The 13526-nt window shown below is 38.4% G+C and overlaps 1 protein-coding gene across 1 annotated transcript in view; it reads right to left on the bottom strand.

The window, feature by feature from the left end:
- The window catches only part of EYS (eyes shut homolog), an 888772-nt gene that overhangs the window by 243722 nt on the left and 631524 nt on the right, over positions 1-13526 (bottom strand). The window contains exon 31 of the mRNA XM_064448569.1: positions 910-1139. Within this exon, the coding sequence (XP_064304639.1) occupies positions 910-1139 (230 nt within the window). The remainder of the gene's footprint in view (positions 1-909; positions 1140-13526) is intronic.

The raw sequence follows: 13526 nt of genomic DNA, 5'->3' as shown, positions 1-13526 counted from the left end.
CCGTAATGCAAGGTGATATTAGCTCAGGTATACTGGCAGTCTGGCAAGGGCATTTTTAACTCTAGCTGCCTGTATTTCATACCATGGGAAGTTTGTTAGGAGGATGTTACAGTTAAACCACAATCTAGACAACTTTTTTCATCTTTTCCTGTACACCAGTAATGGCCTTTTATACTATGAGAATTGTCCACTGCCACCTATAACCCACAGTACATTAAAAGTTAAGTTTTTGAAGCCAGCCATAAAATCTGTCATGAAAAAAAACTTTCTGAAAAGCAGTAATGCAAAATAATTCCAATTACAGAACAGAAACCCTAGAAGTTATTGATGAGTTTGTCTTGCAGCCTTGATTCTTTTTATGAGGAAAGAAAAATTATTCAAAGGATTATTTTTCTTCAAATTCTAATTAGATTATGTTCATTTCGCTAGTCTGTGCTTTATGAGCAACGGTAGTACAACAGAACTATAAATGAGCTATAGAGTGAAAAAAGCCTTTTTCAAAAAAGGACCAGGCACAATGGTGAAAAAACAGAACTGTAGAAATGGAAACCATACCACCTTTTGAGGCAATCTTCTCCTTATTTTCAGAAGTTAACGTCCTTCCATCCCACAAATCCTACATTGCATAACATGCATTAACATGGTGAACAACTTGCACAAATAATACAATTTTTTTTTTTCATTAACTCAAGCCTGCAATTCTTACTGGTGTGCCTGACTGATATCACCTCTCTTAACGCTGCAAATAAGTATTATTCTAAATACCTCAGTGAAATGCTGAGTTACCAACAGTAGCTGGGATGAAAAGCAGAGGAATGTGCTTATCATTACTTCTTCCCCTTTTCCTGCTCCAGAGAAGTGTAAGACTTGCATTTTACGACTAATAGAGAAAGAATGAACCACAACTACCTTTTTCGCAGAATCTACCAGTGAAATGTAGTGGGCAGTCGCACTGGAACGAGGTGGCCCCAGTAGGCAGGGAGAGAGGATGACAAGTCCCTCCGTTATGGCACAGTCCTTCCTGGCATACGGACGGTAATTCGGGGGAAATCTGAGAGGGCACAACAGGCTCAGGCACCTCAGGCACATCAGAAGAAACCACAGGGAGTTCTGTTGACAGACGTGGGGGTACAGGGATCCTGAAAGGACAGAGACAACATATCAAAACAAAAAAATTGTGAGACTGAATTTTGCCACAACACTTCAGCTTCATTTAAAACAGTAGGGATTTTTTTGTTTAGAAATTCAGAATAAGAGTATGTGAATACATTAGTAATTCCCAAATCAAGCCCCCATCCTGACATCCAGCAAAAAGATAATGAAGGTATTTTATCCTGTGAGGGAGCAGGAAATAACCTGCACACATGTAGCGCAGTTTGTACGTGCTCACATAATTCCTTTTTGCTGGATGTCAACAACGGAGACATAAATAAATACAGGTTTGTATTATTAAATATTTTATTGTTTGAAGTTACCAAATCTCATAAGGCTGTTCTGGAAGATATTACTTCCACAGAAGTCGGCTAAGCATGCATACGCAGAAGGCAAATGCTGTAATACAGCAATACAATATCTTTTAATTCATAGAAATAACTATATGGGGGGAGGGGAGAAAAAGAGAGATGGATTTGTTTTCATTTCCCCACAAATTTTCTTATTTAGAATGACATTATGTCTCTCTTCTCCGTGTTTGAGTTCTCACATTTAATAGACCGATATGGTAATCAGTTGCATCCTTTTTAATTATTTCCTGTCTCAAAGTTGAAATTAGTTAGCAATACCACCTGTTTGTCCTAATTATCAACTCTGTTTATCACTGTTTTGTCTTATCCAGACAGCCAAACTTGTAATTCACTAAAACTGTACAAATTTAAGGCTACTCATTTACCGCCCAGAACACCTTATGTGCATCACACAAACTACTCTGATGAGGGTAAAGCAAAAGGAATCAGAAGTCACAAGAAGCTTTATGACTATTGAGTAAGCTTGCACAGATAAAAAAATAGTTTCCACTAAATTTTACATAAGAGATAAACATTCTTCTTTCATTTTATGAAGTTCAAGAGGTTCCACTTTTTTTCAGGAATCAACTTCTAATCCTGAAAATTTGCAACAGTAATCTAATAAAATGCCTTACTATTTTTACTTCATTGGTAATTTTAAACTTTCTGAATACTTCTCTTATGTCTTAATGTTGTGCAAAAAAAAAAGCCATATTAGAGAAAGGAAGACTAGGTTGAACTGAAATGTCGCTAACATTTTGGACAAAACAGAACTTAGAAATTAAATACTTCATACAATGGTTTATAAGCATCACAGCCAGTGAAAGTCAGCATTGCTGTCAATGTGTTAAATATCAACAGCCCAATTCTTATTTTGGTGAAAATTGTGGTATAAACCTGCTTTATAAAAAATAAAATTAAAAAAATCATATATTAGCTCCTGCTGCACCCTCCCCTCTCTCCTTGTTACTTAATCTTGTATCAGCTAGAACTTCTGCTTCACCATATTCTAGAGGTTGGTGTATGCATTAAAAAGAAACATTTGAAAGGGATGATGCATCATGACAATAGAGCGTGACTGCAGAAGCAAGGTAGATGGGGACACAGCAGTGTGATGGGACATCTTTAGTGTGACTTTGCTTTCTCCACTCCAGCCATCTGTCTTCTTAAATCCAGCTTCCAAATTTTCACATACCCCATCTAGTCATGACAACATGAAAACTGATTTTAATAATTTACTTTTTGAAATCCATGTTTTAGAAAGTACTAACAAACCTCATAATATTCTGAAAGAAAACAATATAACACATCCCAAGTACGTTGTCTGCAAATCTCACTGACTGAAAAATCAGTTCTCTCAATTATCAGTACAGCACCCGTACAAAGGAACGATCAATGTTGGTGTATCAGGAGCTGGTAGGAAGCTGGAGAGAGGAAAGACAGAAATACTTCAAGACAGAGTAAGTATCTAAGAGGACCCAGAGGAAGGCACAGTAATTGAGAATGGAGTGGAGCCTGGGAAAGAACAAAACGGGCACAGGGCTTATTTGACAGCCAAGGGGAGACATGCAGAGCAGTAACGGAAAGGGAAGCATTAGAAGGCGATACTGAAGCAGGGGCACAGGCTGCATCCAAAACATAGGATAGCCAAAACACACACACTGTGGTGGTTAGAAATGAGGACACAGGGCTTTAAAGGCAGTTAAAAGCCATCCATTTTATATGAGAGAAAAGCATCCAAAAAGATGGCAGACAATAAGAAGGCTGAAAACAAATCCCTAAAAGAATTTGGAGGCTGAAGACTTGCTGATAAGAGGCTTGGAATTTTAAGAAACTTCCTGTTTCTTTCCATTTGCATGAATAGAAGAACAACATTTCCATTTATATGAATAGAATTACAACAAAGAAATTGTTGTGTTTATAACCATCCTTTTCTCCTAAGGGAAATAACAAACATGATCTTCATATGGGCTATTCCATTCAGAGCAGCATTAACAGTGCACTAACATGTGTGCTCTCTTCTACCTGGCTAGCACAGCAAATTGAAAATCCTTTGTCACCTGCTGCTGAGATTACAACCACTGATTAAAAGAAAATATCTTAATTTGCTCCCTAAATACAAACTAAATGTTTGAGAAACTGTGAACTAATAGTAGGCTTACATAAAGAATCAGACATTTACAGGAGAAATTCATTGGGGAGCTATTACTGGGACTTGGGGTTGATTTTTCTCTTCCTCCTGAAAAAAACAAACAAACAAAAACAAAAAACACCAACAAAAACTAAATAAAACTTGGGGAAGAATTAGGGCATAAACTAAGCTCTCACTACTAGCTATTAGAAAGGCCATTTCTCTAATGACAGATAATCCTACAGATGACCACTGCAAAATTTATTCCTCTGAATCTGGTCACAGTTACTGTCAGGGGTAAAATACTGAATGAGAGGGAACTGCCTGACTGGCAAATTGTGCATTCTTGTGTCCACTGGAAGCACCGATTTCCAGCTGTGGAAGTTTCACGTCCCCTCTCTGTCAGGAAGCTAAATATAGCTCTAAAATAGAATCACAGGAGTGTGCTTCAAATGAAATTTCATGAGCGCAAGTAATGCAGCCTTCCTTCATTTTTTGGTTGACATTCTAATCCACCGAGAAGAAAGAAAGGAAAGCTCCTTGGCAGGTTGATTTCTCCCCGGTTCATTTGCTAGTCTTTCGCAGGGTGTCAGCCTTTGCAGTGTTGTTCTGGATGTTTTGCTTCTAGATGGTGCCTGACTGCTTATGTGTCAGCACCGCTTCCAGGCACCCTGCGGCTCGCTGCCTTACTCCAACGGCAGAGAAGAGTTTGCCTGAGCTGGTTAGTGGGACAAATGTCTGCAGCTGCACTCGCAAGCCAGTCAAGCTGCTGCTGTGAATAAGGAATGACCTCAGCTCAACGCAGTTTAACCAAAACATTCATTTGAATAAAGAGTCGGGAAGTGTTTAAAGTAATTTGGTAATTGAGGTGTTAGAAGTTTTGACAAAGTGTAACAAAAATAAATCAGGCAAAACTTGATTCACTGATACCACACAACAAGGCCACCATTTTCTGTTTTTTTTTTTTTTTCCTTTTCAATTTCCCAGCCTGTCACTGCCTCTCAGGTCAATAATGCACATGAAGATCTTCTAACTTGCTGCGAGCATCAACACATTCTTTTTAATCTTAAGATGAGCTCAGACAGGTGAGTTTTAGAGGCCTGTAACCTTGTGTTTCATGCCTGAGTGCATGTGAGTTTGAAATGCTGGTCTACGTATAGATGTTAGTGCAATTTGAAGTCTTGTTTATGTTATATTACATTCTTTACCACTCAAGGTGATGTACGATCAACTGAACGGCAGGAATATTGCCCTTACAGATCATGCTCGATGTTATGTTGTTAAACCAAAAGCACACACAGACTAACCAACTGTGCTTCCTCCTCCCCTACGCTCTCCTTCTCTTTTCAAAAAAAGCCTGAAATTATTAGTGTGTGGAGTTAGAGGCTTTGCGGATTAAAAAGTTAACATGCTGGATGCCCCACAGTGCAGGGGCTCAGCCTCTCTGGGGGCTGAGCTGGGTGTCGCTGGTTTAACCCCTGCACCGGGGCCAGTGACTGGGGCCGAGAGAGCTGCGTCTGTTCAGCTGGAGAAGGGAGGGCTCAGGGAGATCTTGTCAATTTGTACAAATGCCTGAGGAGGAGTGGAGGGCAAAAGATGGAGCCAGACTCTTCTTGCCGGTGGCCAGTGAAAGGACATGGGGAAATGGACACAAACCGAAATACAAGAAATTCCACCTAAATATAAGAAAAAAACTTTTTTTTTTTTTTCTTAGGGCTGATCTATCTGCATAATGGATTTCAAACCGAGACCTGCAAAGAGAGCAGACTTGTCCCCAAAGTAATTCATTATCAGGCTGACGGCAGCCACCTCTGCAGAAGCACTCTGACATTTTTCCATGAAGCAGGTTGATGAGACATGCAATGGCATGGGGCTCCCAATGATATGATAACATCTACACTGCCTATATCTTCTGGTACTCACGCACTTAACATTTTATTACTGAAGTAATGGATTTAGCCTTATCTGATATGAGTGCGATAAGGAAGCTTGTATTTTTAGCTTGTCAATAAAGTAATTTGTGCAGGGAAGCAACTGCTTTTATTTGCAATTTTCTTCGGTGGGGAAGTACTTACATGTCATTTCTCTTAGGTTGCGACAGAATATTATTTTAAGCAAATGTTTTAGATTTTTAGAGCCAAAAGAAAGATTTTTCAAGGGCGTTAGTATGCATGGTAGAATATAATTTTAAAATCTTATGAAACTGACAACAACTGCATTCCATGGAAATGTTGGTTTAAACAGGAACAAAAACCCTAGTACCTTGCATGTAATTTGGCAAGAATGACAAAGCCTTTTACAGGCTGTTTATTTCACTGTTCACAACCATGTCAGGAAGAATACTTTAAATGGCATTTCACTGATTTCAGTGAATCCGCAGAACAGTATATCTGCACACTTACCCTACTGGAGAAACCACTTAAATCACTCGACACAGTAATTGAGAAAACAATTCAAGAGATTACCAGAGAGGGTTTATTTTTGTTCGGCAGTTTGTATCTGAATCTTATTTCCTCACCCATCCCAGTCTTTGTTTGATTTGGAAGAATCAGGTGACTGTTTTCCTAATAGAGATGACTTATGATCAGGCATATCTCTTTAAAAAATGCAATTCTCAATATACGTTCCAGGCTATGAGCCCAGCTTCTCCCTCCTACTAAGCACAACATTCGGTAGCAGAACTCAGTGATACTGTAGTTTCAGCTTTCCATTTAAAAATTCGCAGTTGGTATAACATAATTTGCAACTGCTTTTGCACACACAGCATCTCATTTAATGGTGCAAACTCTTAGCAATGCAAATAATATATTCGATATACAATGCAGCCGAGGATGTGAGAATGCAATTAACAGATATGAAGTTTATGAAAGCTCGGTTTACAAATCCAAAGAAAAACTCCAGGATGCATAGCAGTGCCAGATGTGGGAAGAAATGTAAGGTATGGAAAGAGAAATGAAAGAGAAAGAAGGAAGTACATGTACAAAGAGGTACATTCCTGTTCTGTTTGCTTTAAAGCATGTAGGTTCTATAGACTTTGAACTGATAAATACGTTAATGTGACACAGGATTTGCAGCAACAACTTTACGGTGAAAGTGTATTAGCAAAAGCCTTCCTAAACAAGACATTAAAGCAAGTCTCCCTTAGATGAATCTTCTCTAGATGATATTTGAAAAAATCCCTCTTAGTCCCTAAGTTTAGGACATGACAAATAATGGTTGTGCTAGAACTGAATTTCTGTACCAACTCTAGTCCTCTTATCACTTGGTTTACTTGCAGAAGTGAGCGAGCACTGAATCTCTCAATTGTTCACACTGATCTTTACTTTGGCTTGGTTTTGCTGTTTCATAGCGTTCCCCATCCTCCTATTTAAGCCCCTCAACTTCCTATCATCCACACATTAAACTCAAGAAAAGGAGAGCAATCAGAACTACTGAGCACTGAGTGGCCCAATGCGCAGATCTTAAACTTTCTGAAGTTTAAGTAGATCTCAAATCTGTCTAAACTTTAGCTTTCTGTTTTACATTTAGTCAATAGTCACAGTTAGAAAACCTCTTCCCAGTTTCATTTTAGCTGCTGTTTAGAAAAACAGCACTTGAAATGCCCGAGTACTGCATCTTTTTGTTGATTTATGCAGCTACTTTTGTTTCTTGAAACTAGTGGTTTTGAATGGGAAATATACTTTCATTCCCTACTTGAAGATTCTCTCAGTAGATCAGAAATATTATTTTTCTAACATGGCACTGTACTTGTCCTTCTGAAATGCCTCTGCATGGTTAGAATGTAACCATTCCATCTCCGTCCTAAATGGCTGAGTTAATTGTAGTGGGTAACTTAAGGTCCTGTAACAGAGATGCCATGAAAGCTACCTAAAAAAAAATAAAAAAAATACCACAATTCCAGAATGGAGTCACTATTGTTTACCAAAGCTTCTGTCTAGCTTCAAGGGCTAAAGACATTCTTCTACCTCAGTGTTATCATCCATAATTTAGACTCCAAAATGGAAGATCTACCTATGGAATATTATTGCACAATGTGTCTGTGGGGGACAAAGGAGAATCACTTCTAGATCCTGAACATGCAGCTGATTTCCTGAGTAATAATTAATCTCAGGCAAGACTTCTGCATTGTAACTCTCAGTACTGTAGTAGCCAAACCTTTGGTGTTTGCCCACAGTGAAGATTCTCCAGATGGTTAGAGCCTTGCCTTGCCAAGAAGGAAAACAAAGTCCTTCGAGAGGTGGATACAGTAGAAAAATCCAAGTCTGTACTCTGATGAATATTCTAACCCAAGGGATGGGGAACCATATGTAAACACATTTCATTTCACCACTCAACCCAATGAATGCTTGTTCCACGCAGGACAGACAGACCAAGGGACTGGTCTGGGGAGTTCTTACAGCACTTCTGGTAGCAGACTGGCAAGTAATTCCAACAAGTTGTGGACACAACTGAAGTCAAGTATCTGATAAACCAGAACAGTGCTCTTACCATTGATGTGAAGCCTAAAAAGGGAAAGCAGATGTGTAGCACCATTGGGTATGTCTTGTACAGTCTCATCTCAATTTCTTCTGGGCATGCCTAATAGATCTTGCCCTCTGTAAGGTACACTTTTGAAGGATGAGTAGAGGCATTCTCAGACCCTAACTGGAGTGAGGGGGACTCTCAAGAGATTCAAAGTTCTTACAGAAATGCATGGAAACACACACTTTGGCAGACTGGACCTTCAATGCACCCTGATTACATTACAGATAAAAGGCAGTTTTGAAAGTACATACTTTGGTTTTAGGTGCCTCACATAAGAATAGTTTAAGCATCTAAACAATTATTACAGACAGAGTCCTTAATATTTTTTTGCATTTGTTTCCCAGTGTACTGAAGATAGTTCTTGCCTGCATGCAATGTAGGGGAGGCCTACATTGCTTTATAAACATTAATTAAGATTGCTGGATAGAGAGCATTTTGCTATTCAAAGACTCTGGGACTGGAGAGAAATGGGGATATAAAAAGGCACTGTATATCACACACTACTGAAATTACCATGAGAGCTGGCCTGCAAGCGAGACAGCCAAGTAGAACTCATCAGTACAGGAAGAGTTAAAAATGCAGAGTACTGTTATGTATTATCTAGTCTTTCTTCCAGACTTAATTTCTAATTATATCTTAATGCTGGAGAATGGCTGGCATGCATAAACACAAACATCATTTATTCATCAGTAATCTCGCATTTAATTAAAATATTACTGCATTCTCATTGAGTGCATAAAGAAGAATGTTGTTAATATGATAGGTCAAAAAATCTCTGTGATATTAAGAGATAGAGTAAAAATATACACTGCTGAAAACTTCCTAAATAGTATTTTACAAGGTAACAGATGAGGAACTAAAATAATAGGTCTTTATGGACATTTTTTTTTTATGAGGGAAAAATGACTTTATAGCCAATAAAGCATGTGTCACAGATGAGAGAGTAAACAACAGCCCATAGTGGATCTGAGTACTGGGATTTACTTAAGAACCAGTAAGATTAGAGCTTTTACCCTGCTTGATTATCTCACACACTCCCTCATGCTCTCACTCCACCCCATGCCCCATTATATTTGTTAGGTTTCCACTTTCCTTCCCAAGAGGGAAGTTGTTACTGGTCTGGGAAAATCAGGTGGAAAGTCATGTTGATTCACACTGAGCCACTGCTCATAGTAAATGTTCTTTACTGTAGTAACTGGTTACCAGCCACGGTCCCTGTGCATCCCCTGATATTCATCTCCATGCCTCTTTCTAATCTTCAGTACCTTCGCCACTTCCAAAATCTTTTCCTCAGCCAGGATGTTCACCTCCTTCTTTCATGGCCCCCTTCTTTTGTCCAAGACCACATCTTGTTTTCAGCTCTTATTTTTCAGCACTCACTTTTCTCTCAAGGACCCCAGCACCCATTTTTCCCACTCTAAACAGTCTCTCTGTACAGAAGCACAATGTGAGATCAGCCTCCTAAATGGTGCTTTTATCTCATGTCTCTCTATTAATTGGAGGTTTCAGGATATGCTACTTTTCTTTGGTCCAAACATTATCAAAAATTTACAACCACCTCATACTGATTGCAGCTATCAAGTAGGAGGCTTCTGTTTGAGGATTCAGAAGTTCAATTTTGGATATTCGTGTGTGTGTGTATGGTTACGTGCAATTATCTGCTGCCTGCTCTTGTTTACAGTTTAATAATTTCTTTTTTCCTAAAGCAGTATCATCTTTTAGAGTCTCCTAGTGCAAGAGGCAATGCTGGTAGATGTCTTTTCTCTCTTTCTCATATTAGCATGAAATGACTGTAAGGGTACGCTAAACAAAGTTATGTTCTTATTAATGGGATTTTCCTAAAGGAAAGTTGTTAAATGCTGGAGTATGGAATATTCTTTTTCATGCAGTTGGAAAACTATTTGAATTTTGACCACAATATGTTTTTGTAGTGAGCACTCTCATTTTACTTGAGAGTGAACAAATAGTGTAACAATGACAAGGACAGCAGCAACAGAACAATCAATAACAAAGTAATTAACATGTTCAATATTATGACCTCATGTTCAATCTCTTTTCAATTCTAAATTCTCCAAGACATCAAAATGCCACCAAAGTAGCCTTTTCACTCCTAAATATTTGAAGAAATTTCATCTGCCAATAAAACTCTTAGGACAGAATTCACTTTGTCAAACATTATCTGCCTAAGAGTTTGGAAACCTGCCTGAGCTGATCACCTTGGTTCTCTCTGCAGATGATCTATACGCAGAGAGAGGAATCTCCAGAATACCCCGTAGTAAGACAGGTGAATACCTTTCTCCACTGACTACAGATGGAACTGAACAACTTAACTCTGATGAATGAGGACAAATTCCTACTTCATTCTACTCACTATGTCACACTTGAAATCATGCATGTTTTGGTTATATAACTGAAAAACATCCCAAAACATTTTTAGGTATTCAAAATATTTGCTGAAAGCATTCCCTATGAATTGCCTACCTTTACAGCACAGGATAGAGCTTACTTTACCCTGTTACAACCTAAAGCCATCTTTCTAAATCTTTAAGCAATTTAAGTTTGCAATGAAGACATGGACATGACATTAATATTAGCAAGAGAATGTGACCCTGGTTTAGCAAAATCTTAAAACATGGAAAGATAGTAACAGGCAACACTATCAAGACTGCAGCTAGGAATTTTTGTTATTAGTGTGAACAACTCGAAGAAAAGCGTAACAGCTCACAAAAAAAGAAATGAGAGGAAACTCCAGGTGCCTTGTCAGCAGATGTCTGTCTTTGCACAGGAATCAAGCAAATGTCGCAGAAGAACAATGTACCACTGTCCTGCACTAAAGTATTCAATTTTGGTTAGGACTAGGAAAACTTAAGGAGCTCCCTTTTCTTTATCTGGATAACTGTGCTGGTTTAGGCTGCAACAGAGTTAATTTTATTCACAGTAGTCTATATTTTGAACTTGTGCTTAAAACAGTGTTGATAATACAGAGATGTTTCAGCTGTCGTTGAACAGTGCTTAGCCAAAGTCAAGGCCTTTTCTGCTTCTCACCCCACCCCACCAGCGAGCAGGCTGGGGCTGCACAAGGAGCTGGGAGGGGGCACAGCTGGGACAGCTGAGCCCAGCTGACCAAAGGGATATTCCACACCCATATGGTGTCGTGCTCAGCGTATAAAGCTGGGGGACGAGGAGAAAGGGAGGCCATTTGGAGTGACAGTGTGTGTCTTCCAAAGTAACTATTACAGGTGATGGGGCCCTGCTTTCCCAGAGCTGGCTGAACACCTGCCTGCCCATGGGAAGTAGCGAATGAATTCCTTGTTTTGCTTTGCTTGTGTGTGTGACGTGCTAAACTGTTTTTATCTCAACCCATGAGTTTTCTCAGTTTTACTCTTCTGATTCTCTCCCCCATCCCACTGCAGGGTGGGAGTGAGTGAGTGGTTGGGTGGTCCTTAGTTGCCAGCTGGTGTTAAAACATGACAGTGGTTTCTTAACAGAATAATGCTAAAAATGGATTTATTCATACCCTCCGACCTTCTTATCAGCCCAAATACTGTGACATAACAAGGTCATAGGCAGGCAGTGAACATATTAAATGAAAAGTAGGTTGTATTGAAATTAACAGGTGGCCAACCTGTTTGAGTGTAATATTTGAGTAAGCTGATATTTTGCGTCTATTGATCCTAGCAGCATTTGGTTATCTTAAACACTACCTGAACCCAAATGCTGTGTCATTGGAGGTTTAAGTACCTGGTTATTGACAGAAGTCATTGATCTTTCCAACTACAAAACAAGTTTCAAAGCAAGAGACAAAGAGGAACCCGAGGCAAACCTGGGACAATATTCTCAATGGCAGAATGAGTGAATACTTCTCATTGTTACCTTCAAATTGCACTATATTTCTCTGCTGTTCTTTCATCAGTAACTTTAAGTCATGAGGGGCACCTATATTTAAATATCGATATTAGCAATTTAACAGGGTCAGATTTAAGGATATCAGCCAAATCCTCATCACATCAACAAAAGAAGGCTTTTATGAAAGCTATCATCTGAAGACAATCAGGAGGTTAAAAGATACAAGAGATTACTTTGCTGTGTTTACCTTCTTACTTTCTTTTTTTAAAATTTACTTTCTTGGTTTTCTTATGACAAATTTAGACAACTCATTCAGCAGTCAAGATTCAAAATATCTAACCTTTTGATTTAAATGATGAAAATGCAGTCATGGCAAGTAGATTGTGCTTTGCCCATTGCAAAGGGCTTAGCAGGGCTTAGGAGATACAAATATACCTTTTTTAGTAAAAAATAATAAGTTTCTTCAATTAGTCAAATATAATGAAAACCTGACAAAGGCTTAATTATATGGCCATATTGCCAAATTAAAGCACTTACCTTACTCTGTTTATATTAGAAATGTATTCTTGAGGAAAAAATATTTACTCTAAATAAAATTAATCTCACTTGCCACTAGAACCATCTTGCCACTTAAGAGTTTGGAACTGGTGAATTTCTTTCATATACTTTAATTCAGTCGATAATATTTTAGATCTTCTGGTTTATGAAATGGATTTTATAATTGGTAAATGCTGGAAGGCAGTTATTGATGTCACACTTGTGTTTAGTGCCCAGAAACTGAAGAGATCTAATCACTTCCCTTCATTTTCATACAATACTTACTCAATTTTATAACATCAGTGAAACATGTTAGGCAGTTAGTTCTAATAAATTACTACATTTTCAATTGGCTAATGTCATTTGGCCTTCAGCTTTGCTCCTTACAGATGTAAAAATTTCATATTACCTCTTGTTAATTAAAGAAGGAATTTTTTTTTGATGGTTAAAAAATGCCAACTCACACTTTTATGTCAACTAGGACCTTGTATGAATACTAGTGGTGGAGCACCTTCACCTCCTATGTACCTCTTAATTTTAGAGCGGGTGGAGAGAGGAAAAATGGGGAAATCTGGCTTCAGAAAGCTGGTCAGGAGCATGTATATCTCAACAAGTTCTTGCACAGCATAGAGACAGGTGGTTTTTTGAAGTTCATTTATGGCCACGTCCTCTTTTTGACACTGCTTGTAATTTTAACATCTCAGGGTCTTATGAGCTGAAATCCTTCCTTTTGTACGTACATCCTACATGTAGATGACTTAAGATTTCTACTGTTTTTATGACCAACCACTGCTTCCTTTAAACTTCAGAGCTTCAAAAGAAATCCTCAAACCCATAACTATTATTGTTTCTAGAAATTTACCAATGACTTGAGAAAGATGTGAGTAGGAGCTGAAGACAACACAAATTTCAAACTTCTCTTTATATTGTATGTCTGATTTTGAGTGAATTGTCAAAGATATACATGAATACCTACTGCGGTTTTG

Source organism: Phalacrocorax carbo, chromosome 3 (genome assembly GCF_963921805.1).
Source record: "Phalacrocorax carbo chromosome 3, bPhaCar2.1, whole genome shotgun sequence".
Taxonomy (NCBI): Eukaryota; Metazoa; Chordata; class Aves; order Suliformes; family Phalacrocoracidae; genus Phalacrocorax; species Phalacrocorax carbo.
The sequence above is the reverse complement of the archived record's forward strand: the minus strand, read 5'-3'. Positions and strand labels throughout refer to the sequence as shown.